We start from the raw sequence: 19745 nt of genomic DNA, 5'->3' as shown, positions 1-19745 counted from the left end.
TGTAATGCCCATGAATTGACCTTATTTGTTTCTTAAAAGCTTAAAGTCTACTTCTCTTGGTTACTATAAGTTGTGTGGTGGTAAAACGCTCTTTTACTGCACGAATGCAAATCTGCTCTCTCCCCTTTGCTCTCTTTCACCACTCTCACTTATCACACTACTTCTTTTGGGGGGTCCTGTTCCTGCTTGACGTCCTGGTAAGCAATTTCCTCTGCCTCCATTTTTCAGACCATAATTTTGATTGATAATTATCGTTGGGGACATAATTCTGTTGAGCCACCCTGCAGAGTGAAAGACTAGTAGAATAAAATAGAAATGGTGTGTTGTTGGGTGCATTCGAGCGTAGCCACAACAAATGAATGGATAAATCTCTCAGAGCTGCACTCGGCACTGCCGATTCAAAGAGACCAACAGTCAGTGCCGCAGAGAGAGGAGAAAACTTGCTTGTTCGTGACTGGCTTTCTCTCTCTGCAGCTGAACTTTACGGCCTTTGGTTTCAAACAAAGAACTTGTGATTTGTCTTCTGTTTCACAGCCTGCCGTTTGGTTTTAAAAATCTTCAAAGACCACTCATATCCTGAAGGATTATCAGGCTCATTTCCACCAAACTTTAAAAACCTTGACAATCCAAGTGGAAATCCACATCAGAGGCTTGATTCGGCCTTTTGGCCGGCCATGTTTATCACTAATAATAGCACATTTAGTGGGCACACCAATGCCTTGTGAGATTAAGAGTCTTAATGTGTCTGGCATCACCATTTGTGTAGTTTTTATGACTGGAAATAGCTTTATTTTATTCAGCATGATACCAAGATTAATGACGTGTATCAGTTTGTTTATATCATAATTGAGATATTAGTGTAGTTTGAATTATTGCAGAAATATAATGATTATTTCAGAGAAATTTCACCAGTTCTCAAATATATGTTAAAGAACATATGGTTCCAAATAATATGCTGAGTCATGACTAAGGTGCACCGAGGCATTTTCAGGTGTGCTGTGACATTTTCTGACAACCATATGTTATTATCACAATACATGACTGCACAAAAACTCATTTATTTACTAACTGCATCAGTTCTCTTAACCTGAGTGTGTCATCTTTGGGGAGTCCTTGGCTAATGCTAACATTATACCAAGAGAGTTAAAGAGATTCTTGGTAATCGAATATTCCCTCTGAGACAACTACTTCAGAAGAGTGCTGCATCTGAACAGACAGACAGTATTTCTGTTTAGGCAGTGTGAAAATACCTGACCAGCTGATGGAGGTCATCTAGAGCCTCATCCCATGATGTCACTCGTGCAAAAAGTGTCATGCTAGGTCCAGATGTTGCAAATGGGCTTTTAAATGTGCCGTCATCTAACAAATAAATCCAAAGAATGATAGCATGCCAGATGGCATAGAGGCTATTTTTGGCTATAATGAATACAAATAGGACTTGGGCACCAAAGTTTAATAACCAGTGCTATAGCATATTGACATATTATAATATTAACAATTCTTCCTTATTAGATCTTGTGATTTATGTCTAGAGCTGATGCACAAGTCTTTGCAGTGGGTCAGTGCAGAGTCGGATAATATTTTTCAGACTTGTGGCGCATGTGCTGACAATGGGAAACCCAAAATTCAACTGTTACTCGATCATACTACAGCTGTCCCCACCAGATATCACTTTGAAGCTGATGTTTGGTTGCTAGCTACCAGGCTCTGGTTGCCAGGGTAACCATCTAATGTATTTACTGGGGTTCCATCATATGCCAATCACTGATATACTGCCCTTTCAATGCTAGTCTTATCAATCGCTCACCTTAGGGTCACTTCTTGGACCCACGTGACTCTGAATGACTTTCTATGTGCTGCCATTGATCGCTTCCAGTGTGGACACAGATTAATACTCTCAGAACTGTGTGGTGTTTTATGGATCAGGTTTTCATGCACTCAGTTCCAGGTTTAAAAGCAGAGATGCTAGAACAGCTTGTTTCAAACAGTGGATAGACTGAGGGGTTGCCTTGTATGAGATTTTTTTTTTTTTTTTTTAAAGATTACTTTGAACTGTAAATCATATTAAGCTACTCTAGTAGACAAAGATTAACAAAAATATGGAGCTATAAATGAGCAAATAACTTGTGGTCCCTTTTATTCACAAAGCTTTTGGATCGACTCATTCTTTGTGAAACGGCTGCATTTTCAGACTGACAGCTCATTAAAAGGTTCCTAGCTGAGACGGTTGCCTTGGGCTGTGGTTGAAATTAGAGTAACATGACAGTATAAACGTTGTCATGTGTGGCACAGTCACACAGTGACTTGTTAGCACAGATGTAACATCTTACGCCCTAATTTGCAGCACGTAATTTGCAAACTTTACAGATTCAAAAGGTTGGTACAGCAATCATATATTTGATAATTCAAATGAAATAATAATTTATGTAGGCAATTCTATTTAGTTCCTGTAAAATCACATATCCTAATTAGAACAAAGGGAAATGCTGTGTGCATTTAACTGTAAAAGTTTAAAAGGTGATTTGATGAATTGCAATAGAATCCTCATGTTTACATTTTTCTTCCTGTGCAAAAACAACTGTTGGTAACTTGGTTTAAAATTCAGATTTTTGTCAACAAGGATAATCAAATACGTTGAGAATATGTATAGCCGTGATGAAATAGCACTTACTATATATAATTCATGCTAAATCAAAAAAAAAAAAAAAACAGACATACAGTTTTGCATTGTTGGTTTGATGTAATGAAATTTAATGTGCTTACATTTTTGCATTTTTGGCCGACAGCAGGATCGCGTTATCTCATCTCCCGTCACTACTGCGCAAAATTTGCTTGCAAATTATGTCAGAGGCTCTTTGAATCATTTGATGATTGGTTGTCACACCAGCATCAGGTCAGAATTTCCTGAGAGCAAGATTAAGCGAAGGACTTCACAGGTATCACCGAGCCGCGACTGGTGCATCGGAAGGAATATTTCAAGGGGACAAACGGTGTGCATCGTGATCCTCCACCTTGTCCTTTAGAGAAGTCCTGCTTCAGCTGAAAGGGACTACATTCACATGTAATGTATTACCTTTCATATTAGGAGGAAAGTGTGGTATTTTCTGCCAATTACCCACAAAATAACGTAACGCTATGAGATGAGTGATACACAAACAGCAGAAGCGTCCAGTGAGCTTATTTTACCTCAGAAGTCGACTCTGCTCTATCCTTGGAGTCCTCAGAGGAAGAGATTAATATTATCAGTGTGTACACTAAGCTCGTTTTCCCTCTTCACTTTTGCTTTAAAAGGACAGAGAACATTAATCGCTCTGCGGCCCATTAAGTTCTGCTGAAAAATCCAACACACCTGTTTAAATATTTTGTGAATTCCCAGCTCCTCAGTGTGCCGCTACTTGTTCTGAATATTAAGAAATAAGATCTTTATTGCACACAAATACGTCTCATTGCTGTGTGCTTTTGGAATTTCATGCTATTCAGTTTCTCTGAGTCTTATTCTCTTAAGGTTGATTTTTACGAATGACTTTAATGCCCTTTTAGAGCATGGAAGCTGAGAAGTGTAATGTAGTTTTCTTTTCTGATGACTCCTCTGCTGCAGTAGAAAAGTACATTGAAAATTTCAGGAGTATTGATTACTAATGCATTAAACTTGATGCCTTTTTGCTTCTCATACATGTTTTTATTTTTGTTGCTTTTTTTGATTTCTACTCGTGTGTAAAACATCTGTTATCTCTCTTTAACCCCCCTAGAAGCTCTTCTAACTTTTAACCTTACCGTTCATTCTTCCTCCAATCACAGTGTTGCTGATGATGGTTTCCAGTATTGATATATTTCCCTCAGGCAGTGACCACAAGAGTGCTGAGTCATCTTGGATGATTGAATCCAGCTTGGCTAATCTAATTCTCTTGTGGCTTCGAAGAACTGAACCGTGCAGATTAGCGTAACTAGCTCATCTTGGGTCACACAATTGATCTTGGATTTTTTTTTAAGCGACACGCAGTCCCCAGCACATGATGACAGTCCCCATTTCTGCAGATATTATAGCTTTATTTCTGTGCACTGAGAGAAGCTGGTGATGTGAAATCCATTTTTATGTAGAGACTCTGATATAAACTATTTTAATTAAGCATTACTGAACCAGTAGATTTCTTTAAAGGGATCAAATATTAATGTTTAATGTGGTTAAATCAGGAATGCCAGTATATTGATCCATATATTAATTTGAGTGATTGTTACTGTTGTCCACAGCAGCTTTATACTGCATAAAAAGTTTCTCTTACTTGGTCCCCGCAGCATTTTGAAGGCAGCGTGACACACGTCCATAAATCTGCAGCATTGCCACGCCAGAGGGTAGTGCTATTTTGCACAGCAATCCACCGTGCTTACATTGATTAAATCGTATGCAGTGGCACACGGTAGCTGCAAAAAACGTTATATAATTCTGCACACATCAGACAATGCAGTTTTAGTTTTACGCCAGATGTAGCAGGATTCAAACCGCATACACAAAGGCTCAAATGTGAAACGAGCCTTTGTTCTTTTTGGCCGGTGGTGGTTTTCACCTTGGAAATCTCCCATGGGTGCCATTTTTGCCTGGACTTTTTCTGATTGTTGAATTATGAACTCTGTTCTTAACAAAGGCAAGTGAGGCCTTCAGTTCTTTCAGCGATGTTCTTTTGTGACCTCCTGGATGAGTCATTGGTGTGCTCTTAGAGCTGGCCTCTCCTGGGATGGTTCACCACTGTTCCACGTTTCTCTATTTGTGGATAATGACACTCCCTGTGGTTTGATGGAGTCACAAAGCCTTAGATTTGGCTTTTCCACACTGATAGATGTCAGTGGCTTTAATATGATGCTTGTTTAGATCTTTTAGCCAACTTTAGTTTATCTGACAGATTTTGTTTAAGTGATTTGTTGATTCTACAGGTTTGATGGTTCTCACTCCGGATCTGTCTAATGAAATTGAACTAAGTGTTTCGAAAATTTTGGTAAATCGCAGTTATTTCAATCAGAAATTAACAAGGGATTTCTATATGTTTAATACTTTAACAACCAGGTTTGGTGGGCAGATCAAGCCTTAGTACAACATAAGAGAGTTATAATACAACTCCTCCCTTATCCAATTATCATCAAGCAGGGAAATTGGCTATAGAGACCAAACGTTTTGCAGCGGGCTATAAGCATACTGGAAAATTTAACATGGGAGTTCCTGGCGACTGACTTGCTTTTGGAGCAAGCATAAATTGGCAATTTCAGTTTTTCAGACTTTTCTTTAGTTTGTTTGTTGTCATCTTGTTTAAAACATGAGCAAAAGAAGAATTATTTATAATTATAACAATTAAAGAATTAATCCCGGCACATTGTTGTCAAATAAATGGCTTCATTAATATTTATAATAACTAAAAAAAAATTACTTTGGGGGGAAGAAGCCAGTTAAAATAAAACAAACTGCTAAATTTACACACGAGAACTTGTGTTTCTTTTCAGAATAAGCTATGCTTTTGAAACTCTGTCCCAACCTATCGAGCAGCAGGAGTTTCAGCAGGGGGCACGGCTCCAAGGCTGTGCAGTACAGAACCCAGCAGACAAGCTGCACAGAGAGATCCTATACACATAATGCACAAGGAAATAGATGCCCTTGTCAAGTATAGCAATGGGAAACTAGCACAACAGCAGCCTGTGGTGTTGGAGAGAGTAAATTATCAACACACCCAGTAACGGTGTTGTCTAGCAGTTGGATGAAAATAGTATAACTAGCTGTTATGTGTGTAGAATAATATCATGAGAGGCTTTGTCAGGTTTTAAAGATCACCTCATTTTCTTGATGTATTGCTCTGCCAACTAAAATGAGGCTTCGCCACTGCTTAATATGTATCAATAATTAAAATGATATCAGTCTTTGTGATAAATTTGTAATTAATTCATTCATTCATGCTGTCTACTACTTTTAAAGTCTACAGAGGATACAAAGTCTCTGTTTCCAACTCAGACTCGGGGTTGGTTTCATTTTCCAAAGGATAGAAATTAAGGTTAGAAGTACGACTGCTATCATTGTCAGGGAATGCAGACTTTTGGACGCTCGCGCAGTTACAGTTAGGAGATTTCCAAGATCCAAGGCTGCTGTTCTCTACTAATGCAACTGCCAGTCACAATATGCATTGTGTACATGTCTATTAATATATCAGTTATCAAAAGAGAGTTTTCTGAAGTGTTAAATATTATAATATAGCAATTTTATGCTTCCAATAATTAGCCTAGTAGAAAAAATTCTCAAGTTTTGGACCTTTCTTCTTCTTCTTCTTATTATTATTATTATTATTATTATTTACATTATTCTATTGTTTTCAGGTAGCAGGATGACAGTCAGGTGTGAGTGTGTGCCCTGGTTTATGTAAAGATCAGGGATCAGCCCAGTGTCTGAGCTTCACAACATTGTTTTAGGAAGTGAATCATGAACAAAGAAGAATCTCCATGGACCTCAAAAAAGGCTTATTGATGTTCAGCAGCAGTCAAACAGACAGACTACAAATGAAGGAAATGAAGAACATTGCTTCAGCCCCTTGGAGTGTCCAGTGTTCCCTCACAGAGCACGGTGTCTAATAGTGTGAAAGGTCACATGGGAACCCAGGATAACGTCTAAGCAGCTTCTCACATTGTGTACATGTTCATGAATGAGAAGTTTACCAACACTAAAGGATGAATCAGAAGGCTGTTTGAACCGGGAGCTTATCCCATCTGTAAAACGTGGTGGCCGCATTATGACTGTTTGAGACGGTTATAATTAATCTGCACCAGGGCGGGTCATCATCGATAGAATATTACTGCAAATTTATAAAGAATGAAGCAACATCTGTTCATGAATTGAACATTAAGAGAAAGTGGGTGATGCTGAATTTAAAAAAAGCATCAGCATACAAGTTGTTTTACCAAAAAATGATCAAAGAAGCAAGATGATGTTTTGGAAAGCCCGAGTCAAAGTCCTGACCTTCTTCCAGCAGCCTGAAACAAGCAATTCATGTGATGAAACTAACAAACATCCCAGAGCTGAATGTGTTCTGATAATTCAAGTGTACAAGTCCTCCAAGCTGGTGTGTAGGACTGTTCAACAGTTTTCCTACATTTTTAAGGTTTGCATACATTTGCTTCTTGCACAGTAATAGAAATACTACTCGGCTAACAAACCACTGAGTTTTTTCATATATATGCTTTTAGGTTTTGTGTGTAATTGTAATATTTAATTCAAATTTAAAGAAGTCACAGACCATCAAGCACTAATGTACATACCCTTTATTAATATGACAGGGTTTTGTTGTGTGTGTTAGGTGCTGGGCAGTGCTGGAAATTGTCCCGCAGACATCATTCCCAGAGAGGAGGATGACACCGGAAACAACAACCAGGCCTGACTACAGCAGCCCCTCTGGTCCTCCATCCTCAGTCTCCTCACAGAAATACTCTAACATCTCGCTAGAAGAGTGAGTCTGTACTTAAAGTGCTTACCTCTCCTGTTCTGTCTTTCCATCTTTAGCCACAAGCCTGACACTTATGGTTGTATCCTTTGAATAAATATGTGCTAATATGTAAAGCAGGGTTTCAAATCTGTCCTAAACAGCTGTTTGGAAGTTTCTTTATCAAGAAAAAGCTCTTTGCTCACTGTTATCTGCATGTTCATGTGTAAACCTATTGCTCGGGTTTTGCAAAATTCGTCTGCTCACTGCAGAACCACTAGATCACTTGTTTCAAATACAGGCCAATCGTTTAGTATTTACTTTAGAAACAGCAGGTGTTGGACACTCAGTCGAGGTTCAGTTTGCCCGAGTGTTGTTTCTTCAGCGGGTGTCGTTCTCGCTGTCATAAAATCTCTTTTTTGTGTGTTGGATACTGGAATGAAACAAAGACACAAATTTTCTATAAAAATCCAAAGGAAGTGATGTCCATGCTTGTGCCTTGCCTCAGTGCATCTTTGATTTCCATCTTGCTAATATTAGCTTAGAAAAAGGGCTCTCATCAGGATGCAAGGAACGCTCAGATTTCCCACTCATGTTGGCTTGAATATTGATGGTTGATTCATAGACCTTGAGAAACAATAGCTGAGAAAGAGTTAAGAGTAGTTAGAAATAGATATGAACAGGGGTTAAAGTGGGCCATGGGATGGTTTTGTTCTCACCTTCACTTAATAAGCAATTATAACAATGTGTGATAACTGTGCTGTCAGAAATCACAAAAGATTTAAGACAGGATAGCAGAAGAAGATAAGAGATCACGTTCAAAGGTAGCAAGTGGCATCCGATCAGCTGGTAATTTAAAGCTTACCTATGTAACGTCCTGATTTATGTTGGATTTTTTCATTCAGAGTGTGGATCTGGACAGGTGTTGCTGAAGTTAATTCAAACTTGGAAGTGATTATGAAGGTTATACAGACAGCAGGTGCAGGCTTAACTGGGCAGTTTGCAGTACTGTGGTACAGCTCATAGTGATGAACTGCACTCCAGCCACAGTTCAAATGCTTGTTAATGAGCTAATAACATGGCAGAAACCTAATGCGTTTAGAATACCAGCAGAAGACCACACTTGGTGGCACTCTATCAGCTGACAACGGCAAACTGAGCTTGCAGTTCACACAGGCTCACCATAATTGGACAACAGAAGGTTGGAAAAATGGTGTCTGGTCTGATTAGTCTTGATTTTGCTTCAGCATTCAGATAGAGGGGTCAGAATTTGGTGTAAACAACATGAAAGCATGGATCCATCCTGCTTTGTATCGACAGTTTGGGCTGGTGGTGGAGGAGGATATTTTCTATGCAATGCTAATACTAACCGAGCATCGTGTAAACGCAACAGTCAGATTATTGTTGCTTATCATGTCCATCCCTTTGTGACCACAGTGTTTTTCACCAGCAAAGATGAAGGCGAAGTATAACTTTGAAGGAAAGACGCTTTTAAAAATATGATTCTGAACGCAGCTACAAAGGCTCACGGAACATCTGCCTGTATATTGTAGAATGTTGGTGGCTAAAGCAAACCTCCAAACCAGCACCGGTCAGGTGGTCATAGCCTTCACATAAAGAGAGCAAATGTACCGGAGCTCACAATAATGATTATTCGAGTCAGTTAACCTTGAGGCATTCCTACTTGGAAGTTCTGGTCCCCACCTCCCAAATCCCACTCTAATCCCAGCATATGAAGCACTGAGAGACAGACTCAGTGGACAGTATGTAAATCTGGATATTGAAGGGCATAAATGCCACACCTTGAAAGGAGAGAACCAGAGGATAGCAGATATTCCAGATTAAATGTCCTGGGTTATCTGTAGTAGAATAACAGTGTCAAATAGCAGTCATATCAGGTCAGCCTTTAAATAATTTGGCAGGTATGAAGCTCTTTTTATGCTATTACATTATCCACACCCATTCTGAGATCATCAAAAAATGGCACCAGATTTCCATTTCTGATACTAAGTTGGCTTTTTGTCATCAGCATTGTACAGTATGCCATTTCGTTGATGGCCAAGTTTGACAGTGATGATACATCAGCAGAGAATTGTGTGAATATGTGCAATTAGCAGCTCTTGTACTGAATATGTAATTATTTCAAAGCATCTTTGAATTGTAATCGCTCCCTGGCTCAGGCTTTCCCTTTCCATTAAATCCTCTTTCATTACACTGATTTGCAGAACAACCATTTTTCATTCTGATTGCTTGGCATGAATTTTTATTTCTGTGTTATTCTTTCCCCCTTACCCATCACTGCTCATTGTTCATCTCTTTAAAAAAAAAAAAAAGGAAAGGAAAAAAACAGAGCTCCTGTGACCCACATGGTTGAGACAACCTCAGTGACAGGTACCTGCACTTCTGCCTTTGCAGAGCTTTTCTATGACAACAGTGCCCCCTGGTGGCTTTCTATAAATCATCTATTAAGATCACATGGTTGTTTATACTGTTCCAAATCCCAGTCCTCTAACCTTGTTCCCCTCATCTGTTGAGTCGTTCAGAGCAGCTTTGTGCTTTTAAAGCCATGGTGGAATGAAGGATGGAATATAAACGATAAAAGTAAGGACAGAGGATTTTGCAGCCTTGTCGCTAGTCTCATGTGTCACTGGGATCAGAAACAACTGTTTGCTTTTAGACTGTTGCAATTAGACAAAAGACAATTTGGGAGTCTTGGAAAGTCAAAGTAAAGGTGATTGGAGAGCTTTTGTCCATCTGGAAAATGTTGGAAGGCTCACCTGAGGTGCTGGGCTGTTGATAAGTCTGCCTTTATCAAGTCCTTGGCTCGCTCATCAAAGGATGTGCATGCTGGAAGTGTCCATGCAAACACAGAAAGTTTCCATGCATCCTTCACCTTTAGTTGTGCTTTGTGCTTTATATATATTTATGTATATGAAAACGGCACCTTTAGTGACTTATGCTGTCGATACATCCCTTTGAATGTTCCAATGGCCTTGCTGTTGAGGAAGTTTCACCTTGATAATCGTGGGCTTTCTTGAAATTTGTTGACAACTGACTCCTCAGTTTAGATTTGTTGCCACTATGAAGTTAAAAAGAGCTTTCACAACTGACTTGCCCCTAAATTAACAAATAAAAACGGCATTATAAGCTATAAAATCCATACCTTTGTGTGAATAACCACTTCAATGTAATTCCTAATTGTTCTGAAATAGCTTTTTAACTGTTGCACATTTAAGAAAAACATACCTGGGTTAAGAATGATCAGCAAAAAGAAAGAAGCTTAAATGTGGCTGTTTGTTATGTATGCAAACTGCAAATGGATATTGGTCTTGATCTAATAGTAGAAATAAGATAAAAGGTGATTTCTTGTTTAAAGAAATGTTTACTCTGTGTAATGAATGAAAACACATCTGCTCATCTGTTCATAGTGGTGATTTACTTTCAGCTTGGTAAAAGTCTGTTTTAAACATCATTTGTTGGTTTGTCTCTGTCAGGACGACAACCTGATGATTGCTTCTTTTTCACCCAAAGTAGTGCCAAGGCCTAGCCTGACATCAGTTTCATGTATTTCCACTCAGAAAGTTTGGTGCCAATGCTAAAAAACTGGTAGCAATGTGATGCCACAAAGTTGGAACCACTGTTGTTAGTCGCTTTGGGCCATATTCATTGCATTAATATATTCATTTCCATTCATGCTTTAGAGCATGTCTTGTGTTGGGCTGTATATGGGATTTCTCACAGCAGTGGAACCTGCAGTCCGAGCCTTCAGCTGTGGGTTTCTTGAACAGGATGTCAGGGTTGGGTAGAGGGAGGCTTTAGAGCAGACTGTATTTAGACTCACTCAGTTGCAAATGGTGTAATAAGTAAAAATATGTACCCCATCTATGAATCTGTGGGGGAAAAAATAGTTGGTCAGAAAAAAATTTCAAATCAGAGTTTAAAATGGTTGTGACAGTTGCCTTTGGCAGCATAGTACACACTGCATCTTTCATACTTTACAAGGTCAGAACATGAAAACAAGCCCCACGCGCCTGTGAGTGCTGTAAATGGATCCCTGTTCATTGGGATGGATGTGCCTGAGTCTTGCATGCTTTCATTCAGATGAGTACAAGCGTCAGTTAAGCCAGCTTGGCACTTTGTGCAGAAAAAAAAGCTTCCCTCAGAGGTAAAACAAGCAGGTCAGCACCTTTCCTCAACCACCTGCCATCAAAGTACAGCAAGAGGTCATGGTCGTCTGCACCCATTTCCATGCATATTTCTATATAAAGCTGGAATTAATGCTCCAGGTTAATTAGAAAGTTGACTCCTAATTTGAGACCTGGACTACTCGTACCTCACTGAGGCTGCAGGAAGTTTAATTGTATTGTTTTACATTCTTGTTCGGGTTGAGGCAAACTAATACATCTCATCTAAATTTTAACATGTTTGAAATTGCTAAACGAACTATAAACAAAATAATAAATCTACCTATCTTAATAACTATCTATCTGAATTAATATCTGATTGGTGATTGGTTGGGCTAACAAAGGAGTCCAAACAATCATCAATCCAATCAACCAGAAATTTCACACAGCTGGTTATAAATTGGCCAAAGGACACGTTCAGCCTTTGCTCGTCACATCTGGCTTCAACAGTCAAGATGACGAAGTTGAAATTCTAATCTTGATACTTCAGTGGGTGAAATCAGAGGGCTACGACAATCTTTTATACCGTGTATGATTTATACTGTGGCGCCAGAAAAAGATGGGTGGTGAAAATGCCAACTTGGCTGCTCTGCAACTACATGAAACACAGACAAATTGTCCACTGGAGAAACAAAGGCTGCAGAAAGCTGCGGCCCTCACCCTGTTTCAAAACTGTCCTCATCCTTGACTTGGATCACAGACTGTGCATGTGTTGATGTCACAGTTTATTTAGAAATTGTCCCCCATTTGGTTGTGTGTGCTGCGACTCTGTGTATCTGAAAAGTGGAACATTTGTCATCAGTCCTGAAGCTTGTTTCCTTTCACAGAATTTGCTCAAAGTGAGAAACAAAAGCTGTTCCCCGACTGTCTAAGGCTTATTAGTTTTGGCGATTTGAAACACCACAAATGATGCACGGTGCATCGTCTTTGCTGTTGCTTGTCCTTCTAATTAGCTTTGTCTCCCTTATCCCCCCGCTGTGACTCAGTATGTCACAACCAAGAGTTTCAAAACTGGCTGCGCAGCCACTGCAGTAAGACAGAGGAAAAAAGTGAAAGGAATTAGAAAGTAAGGCAGATGTGAGTTATTGTGCTGTAAAGCCAGGATGTTGCTAATTTAAGGCCCGTCTGGCAATACGTTAAGTTATACTTTAAGAAAAGGCAAGAATAATCTGTGTTCATCAAATATCACATGACTATGTAAAGTTTCACCAGTAAACTGAGTTTTCTGGATCATTTTGCTTTAGATTAACCTGATTCCAAAGCATTTTTAAAATTATGTGAAGCCCAGCTAAATGAACATATAATGGTGTTTACTTTAGCGCTCAAACATTTTGAAGTTTCGTTCTGGCATCAGAAAAGGCATCCAGTATAAAAGTCTGCCACGGCAAACATGCAGAGCTAGCTGCGGTGGTGACCCCTTGTGGTATTGCAACAGTCAAAGTAGGTTCTTCTTCTTTGATCAACCTTTATTGAATATTTGTTTTTTACATTCTGCATGGGAGCAGTGTGTATTTGATCTTTTCTCTCAAGTTCGTGCATTCAAATTCTTGAGATCACACAATGACAAATCTATTTTTGGGATAACCTGTTCACATCATAATAGAAAGCTTATTTGGCTTTGTCCTAGATGCTCAGGCGTTAGTTGGTTGGGTGTAAAAAGCCAAAACTAATGTCTAATAAATTATAATCTGCATGAAAGCTATGAAGCTATGCAGCAGATTTCTGGTGTTGTTTTTTTTCTCTGGACAGTGTTAAATTTGTAATATTTTTATCACCCTCATTGGTATAAAAGGATGCAGCGAGGTGCAGATCAGTGTTGTCAATCACCGATGAAAATCCATCAGGCTTTATGCATAAGAGACACGTCTCTAGTTATATTTGCCTGTTTTTAAATTAAAAACTGCTGTTAGGTAAAATTTGACTTTCATGAAGACTTTGATACAAATGAAAATCATTTATTTTAATTTGCTTAAAAGAAATACATCTTTGCAAAATAATTTTGCGACACCACAATCAAACAAAAACATGAAACTCGGACTCGCTGTCAAGATTTATTGTGTTAAGAGAACACATGCGGGGTTGATAATGACGCTCAGACAGGCTGAAAATATTATTATCGCTGCTTTCGTTGACCTTGATATTTAAAAGCTCGTGCTCTTTGCTGGTGCACGTGCACGTGTTTTTGAGTCGCTCCATGCTTTGCCTGGTATTCACTGAGTTTAGCAGATGCTGCAGTGCAGCTGATGACCCTACCAGTAAGTTGATGTCATCAGGAAAGCAGAGGTTGTTGAAGGTGGCTTCTGATTAGCACTCCTACGTCACCTGTTGCATCCAAGGCCAGTGTCATAATGTTCTCAGTGGAAATAAGACTGTGCTGAATTCAAAACATTCTGCAAGTGTGACGTGAGGATTCTCAAAATAACTAATGCGAACTGCCTTTCTGACACATCAACTGTTTGTCTTTTTTTTTTGTTTCCTTTGCATGCGACTCTCTCCTCATGGTTCCTTTTCATTTATATGACAGGGACTGGTTGCAGCAGACTGGTGCAAACTGATAATCATCCCAGCACACTATTTTTGTCATGGGTGACGCTCGGCTCTGTTTTGGCAGTATGATCATTTCATCTGCCTGCATTAATTTAAAAAAATATCATTGTAGATCCTTTTTGTTTTCTCAGAACATACAGTGAAGGAACTAATTCTGCTTAGTTTTCAGAGTTCCTGTAAGCGGTGGTGTCACTGTTGACTTTCAATATATGGGAAAAATTCTCTTGCAAAGCCATATTTTAAAGTTTTTCTGAACAAAATGTATATATTTTGTTTTTGGAGGTTTGGGATTTGTTTTTTGCTTTTTTACCTCTTCATTGCTTTTTAGCCTTCAGATAGTTATTTAGCCTCATAGCAGTTTTTCTAGATGGCTGTAGCCATTTTCTTGCAACCCCTCTGTGAAACAGATACTCGGGCTCCTGTTCTGAAAAGTGAGGGTATCCCTGAACTGTCAGTCTGCAGCAGTACCGGTCAGTTCGCTGTTAATTGTATGTTTGGAAGAGGGGCAGCAGTTCAATCCCACGAGGTCAAAAAACAGCAAACATACCAATGCACTACCAATAAAGACGGGAGCGTCTGGGGCACAGAGAGCTGCTGTGGGAAATCTGAAGCAACCAATTATAGAGCAGCCACGGGTCACCTGCTTGCCAAAGCTTAAAGACCTACACACACACACACACACACACACACACACACTGCTGCCCTCTGCCCCTCACATAGGAGGTAAACTAATGAACACAAAGATAAATCATAGTTTAAAAACAATCTGCAATAAAATGATGAACTGGCCACTGGGTGCACAGTGCGATTAATCATAATTTATTTTTAACATGTTTAAGTAGTGTTTCTTCTCCGGATAATTAAGAGGGGGGGAAGCATCCCACATTAACCAGCTTGTACTGACAATCCTCCACAGACGCACAGTGAGAGAGCCTCTTGTAATAAAGCAGCCGGCTTCACTACAGCACAGTAACACACACTGGAAGTCTGCCAAAGGGCCATAAATGTGTTTCTAGTGACTGTCAAAGCTCCAAAACTCCTGTGTTTTCAGTAAAGAAAAGGACACTCTAGGAAGCTCTGTCTCTGTGTTTGCTACACTTGAGCAGCAGTCAGTCCCCAGTGTTGCCTGATCATTCACACTGTACTTGTTAAGTGGCCACAAAGCCGCCTCCTTTAGTGACACTGCTGAATCACTTCTTTCCATTTTTAAAAAATGCTTTAAGTGAGAATTCTACCTAAGCAACAGGACACGACAGAAGTGATAAATTCACTTCAATTTTATTTATATAGAACCAAATCACAACAGTCATTTCAAGGCACTTGATGTTGAAAAAAACAATCATACAGAATAAATATAGAAAATTCCAACTATGACATGACCTGCTATGAGCAAGCACATGGTGACAGTGGGAAGGATAAACTCCCTTCTAACAGGAAGAAACCTCCAGTGGAACCACACTCATGAAGGGGCCGCCATCTGCGACTGGTTGGGGGTAAGGGGAGAGAGACAAGACATAAGACACACTGTGGAAGACACCCAGAAATTAATGATTAAATGCACAGTGCTGTTTAAACACATGTGAAAATGTAAAAGAGGTGATTTAAGACGACACTCGGTGCATCATCGGAAGGCCCCAGCAGTCTAAGCCTATTGCAGCGATTCAGGGTCACCCAATCCAGGACTAACTATATGCTTTATCAAAGAGGAAAGTTTTAAGCCCAGTCTTAAAGATAAATAGTTTGTCTTGCAAATCCGTACTGGGAGCTGGTTCCACAGGAGAGGCGCATGACAACTGAAGACTCTGCCTCCCATTCTACTCTTTAAATATCCTAGGAACAACAAGTAGGCCTGCAGTCAGAGAAAAGAGTGTACTGTTTGAGTGATATGGTAGTATATGGTCTTTAAGCTAAGGTTCTAATTATTCAAGACTTCGTCTGTGAGGAATAGGATTTTATATTCAATTGTGGATTTATTTGGGAGCCAATATAGTGACAAATATGCTCTTATTTTGGTCCCTGTCAGTCTCACTGCAGCATATTGGATCAACTGAAGGCTTTTTATGTTTTTAAAACAACCTGATAATAATGAATAACAATAGTCCAGCCTGGAAGTAGTAAATGCTTGAACTAGTTGAACTAGTTCCATCAGCATCATCAGCATCAGCATCATTCTGAGATAGGATGTCACAATGTTTCTGGAAGCCAGTAACACAGTAATAATCTGGTTAGACACTATGGTTCTAAGATTTTTAGGGCTGGAGAACCTCAACATTTAACATCGCCGAAACATTCAGTACTCCAGCATTCAGCTGCTGATGTTTGCCTGCATCAAAGGAAAAATATGAATGGGAGAGACACAACTGGAAGTTTATTTTCAGCATGAAGTGAAAGATGTTTTGGCCCAATCAGCCAGAGAACATCAAATCATGGTTAAGCTTTCTCATACAACAGTGACTGTTTCGTCAAGTTTTTTTCAGCTGCATCCTTAAAGCACTGCCATGCTGTGGATCATCTGCCTCTGTGTCTCCTTATCCCTAGCATCCTCCTCTATCACAGCAACTGTGAGCATGTCCTCCTTCACTACATCCTTGAACCTCCGTTACATGGCAGCTCCATATTCAACATTCTTTGTTCAGTATATCCACTATCGTTCCTTACAGCCATCTCAGCCTGCCCTCCCTAACTTTATCTCCAAGATTCCTTGTTTTACATAGCAGTCCAAAATCCAAAGACTTTACTGTCATGTCTGCCACAAAAAAACAGAGGTTTATGTAGGTTTATGTGTTTTCTTCATAAAATCCCAACTTGTGATTTCAGTCTTATTTGGTTCTAGGTTTCTTTTAATAGACTGAGGTTTTTAAAAGGTCTTTAGAGTCATTGGTTGAATTTACAAATGTGGCAGGAACCCTGATGGTTCCAATCCCCCCGACAGCAGGGCTTTCTGATATTGGGCTGTGCACATCCCATATCGTGTGAAGCTTCCAGTTAGAAAACTTTCTATTTCTTCTCTTTATTGATTAATAAGACTTTTTGAGTTCTTCAGTCTCATTGATAAGCATTTGCTTCTAAGGGTGGAGACGCTGCTGTACGTCAGCTTCAGTGACGTAAACAATGTGGCGTACCTTTGTCTCATTGTTTCATTCAGCTCCCTAGTTTTGTTTCAGATGAGTTGAAGGTTGTTCTCTTCATTATGGTGGTATGTTATATTTCACTGTTATGCAATTATGATGCAACTCCAAGTTTTCATGTGTGCACACCGACTGTTGTTGTCATATTCTCGAGTCTTTAACTTTCTCTAACCTCTTTTTACAGCACAACATTTAGTTCTGTTAGTTTGGCTGCAAAGAAAAACAACAGAGTAACTAATGAAACCTACAGCACATTACAGCAGCAGCAGACAAATGGCTGAAATTAGAGTTTAAAATGGAAACACTGATTCATAGGTTTAGCCCTGACCTGCCATATGCTTTACTACCATTTGTGGCTAATTTAATATTTAGGACAATATTTTCCCCCTGCTGTAGTATTCTTGTTTCTCCCCAGGAGATCCCTCTGCCGGCCGGGAGTTGGCCAGCTCCCAGCAAACCTGAGAGAGCCAGGCTCTATTTCACTGACTCCTAATGAAGATTAATTAATGTAGAGGGGAGCCATTTATAAATGATAATTACTATTAAAAACGTAAAGGGTCAGAAAGATTAATGTAGCATAAGACAGCGCAGGTATGTCAGTACAAAACCATATGCTCTGCTTCAAGTGTGTTAAATGTTGTTTCCCCAAAAGACAAACATCAAAGGAAATCGGTCAAATGAAGACATGCAACTTATCATATATACAGATACATACAAGTGTTACTGAATACAACATTTGATCATTATGGTTGCATTTAAAGTAAAACGAGCAGTGTACAGTTAAGGGCGGGGCTGTTAAAACTCCCCACCTCGCCTCTGTGACATCTGATTTTATCAGCTGGTACATGCCTCCGTCTTTTATATACAGTCTGTACTCAAAACAGTCAAATGAACAGTGCACAAGACACATTTTTCAGACGTAAGCCTTTACTTGGTTTATCTATGATACTGGGGTGTGGCCAGTGTCTGTTAAGCTAATGCACTGCCACAGGTCATATCCATGGCTTTTATGTGCAAAAGAAGTGCAGATCAGAGTTTTTTGTGTCCTATGTGTGAATTAAACTGAATTGTGCATTCTATCTTTCGCTTCCTCTGTAGATAATCCTGCTCATCATACAAAATAAGGTCCTGGAAATGCAAGTAGAGGTCTGCTTGTTGACAACAATGTTTCTGAGTGAACAATGAAATGGATTGCAACTGTGCTGCTAGAATTTATGGTGTGGTTATGAAAAGCTTCAATTGATGTGAACTTAATTTAGCATTATATTATGGTTTGTTTTACGCCACTCTAACCTTGAAGAGAAACTTCTTCACCTTTAAAGGACACACGGGCTATATATATGTATGTATGGGTTAACAGGGAGAAAATCCTCCCTTAATAACATTCAAATCCCTTTCTGACTTACTCACTGATTCAATTTCTCTGTTCAGTGAGGTTTACATAGATGAAATATATCAGAGGAAATTGACTGAGACTGAATCATTTTATTACTTCTTTGTGGGGAATCTGATGAATTGTGTGCTAAAGGTTTTTCTCTTAAAAAGTAATTTATTTGTTATTTCACAAAATTTCTAAGAAATGCTGATAAAGTGTCACTGCTGGCGTTAGACATTAGATAAAGATTTTTGTTGCTCGGTGGCACATTTACAGCTGTGGCTGAGAGACCGGTTAACAGCAGTCAACTCACCTCCTCACAGATCTGTAACACTGAGATAAACTTATTTTCTGTTTTTTATTTCCATGTATTTGTTTGTCTGCTCCCCTCAGGTCAGAAAAAGCAGGAGAGATTGCCACTATTCCACTGACTAAGGTATGACTATCCAACCCTTTTTTGTGTGCTTGTATTGGTCAACTGGAAAATTTAGATATTTTTTTAAATATTACAGATATCGTGGATTAAATAATAATAATAAACATAAATTGTTACCTGTAGGAAGCTATTTGAAAGAAAGATCACACACCCCATATCTCATTTGATAAAGTGCTTTGGCTCATGCAGGCTAGATATAAATAACAGCAACCTCCTGGCTACAATCGAGGGTTGCACATTGGTTCCATTGAATTTTTCTGCTGTCTGAAACAGATTACAGGTAGTTGCAACAACCAACTGATTCACCAGAGGTGGAGCGTGCAGCACCCTCAACCTCAGGTCAACCATTTTTAATACCAAGGCAACTGCACAAATTCCCTGGGGAGCGTCAACCTGTCTCTAAACAAACTCAGTTTGACTTGAAGTGACTGCAGTTACTCTCAGAACACAGATTGCTAACATGTTGCAATCACTCAGAATAACTCTGCACTGATCACCACAACTTGTCTGCAATCTGTCTTTTGCAATAGGGGATCTGACTCAGCTGGTTGTCAAGTGACTTTTTTTTTTTCTTTTTGTAGTTAAATTGCTGTCCTGCAGCAACAACGTTGCCATTTGTGTCTGCAGATG

The 19745-nt window shown here is 39.3% G+C and overlaps 1 protein-coding gene across 3 annotated transcripts in view; it reads left to right on the top strand.

Annotated features, from left to right (window-relative positions):
- The window catches only part of si:ch211-51h4.2, a 90759-nt gene that overhangs the window by 58441 nt on the left and 12573 nt on the right, over positions 1–19745 (top strand). For all 3 annotated transcript variants that reach the window (XM_042227323.1, XM_005938619.3, XM_005938618.3), the window contains 2 exons: positions 7323–7472; positions 19073–19115. In XM_042227323.1, the coding sequence (XP_042083257.1) occupies positions 7323–7472; positions 19073–19115 (193 nt within the window). The remainder of the gene's footprint in view (positions 1–7322; positions 7473–19072; positions 19116–19745) is intronic.

The sequence above is a fragment of the Haplochromis burtoni genome, unplaced genomic scaffold (assembly GCF_018398535.1).
Source record: "Haplochromis burtoni strain Fernald_Lab_line unplaced genomic scaffold, NCSU_Asbu1 Contig_254, whole genome shotgun sequence".
Taxonomy (NCBI): domain Eukaryota; kingdom Metazoa; phylum Chordata; class Actinopteri; order Cichliformes; family Cichlidae; genus Haplochromis; species Haplochromis burtoni.
Note: the sequence above shows the minus strand (reverse complement) of the source record. Positions and strands in the feature narration are given on the sequence as shown.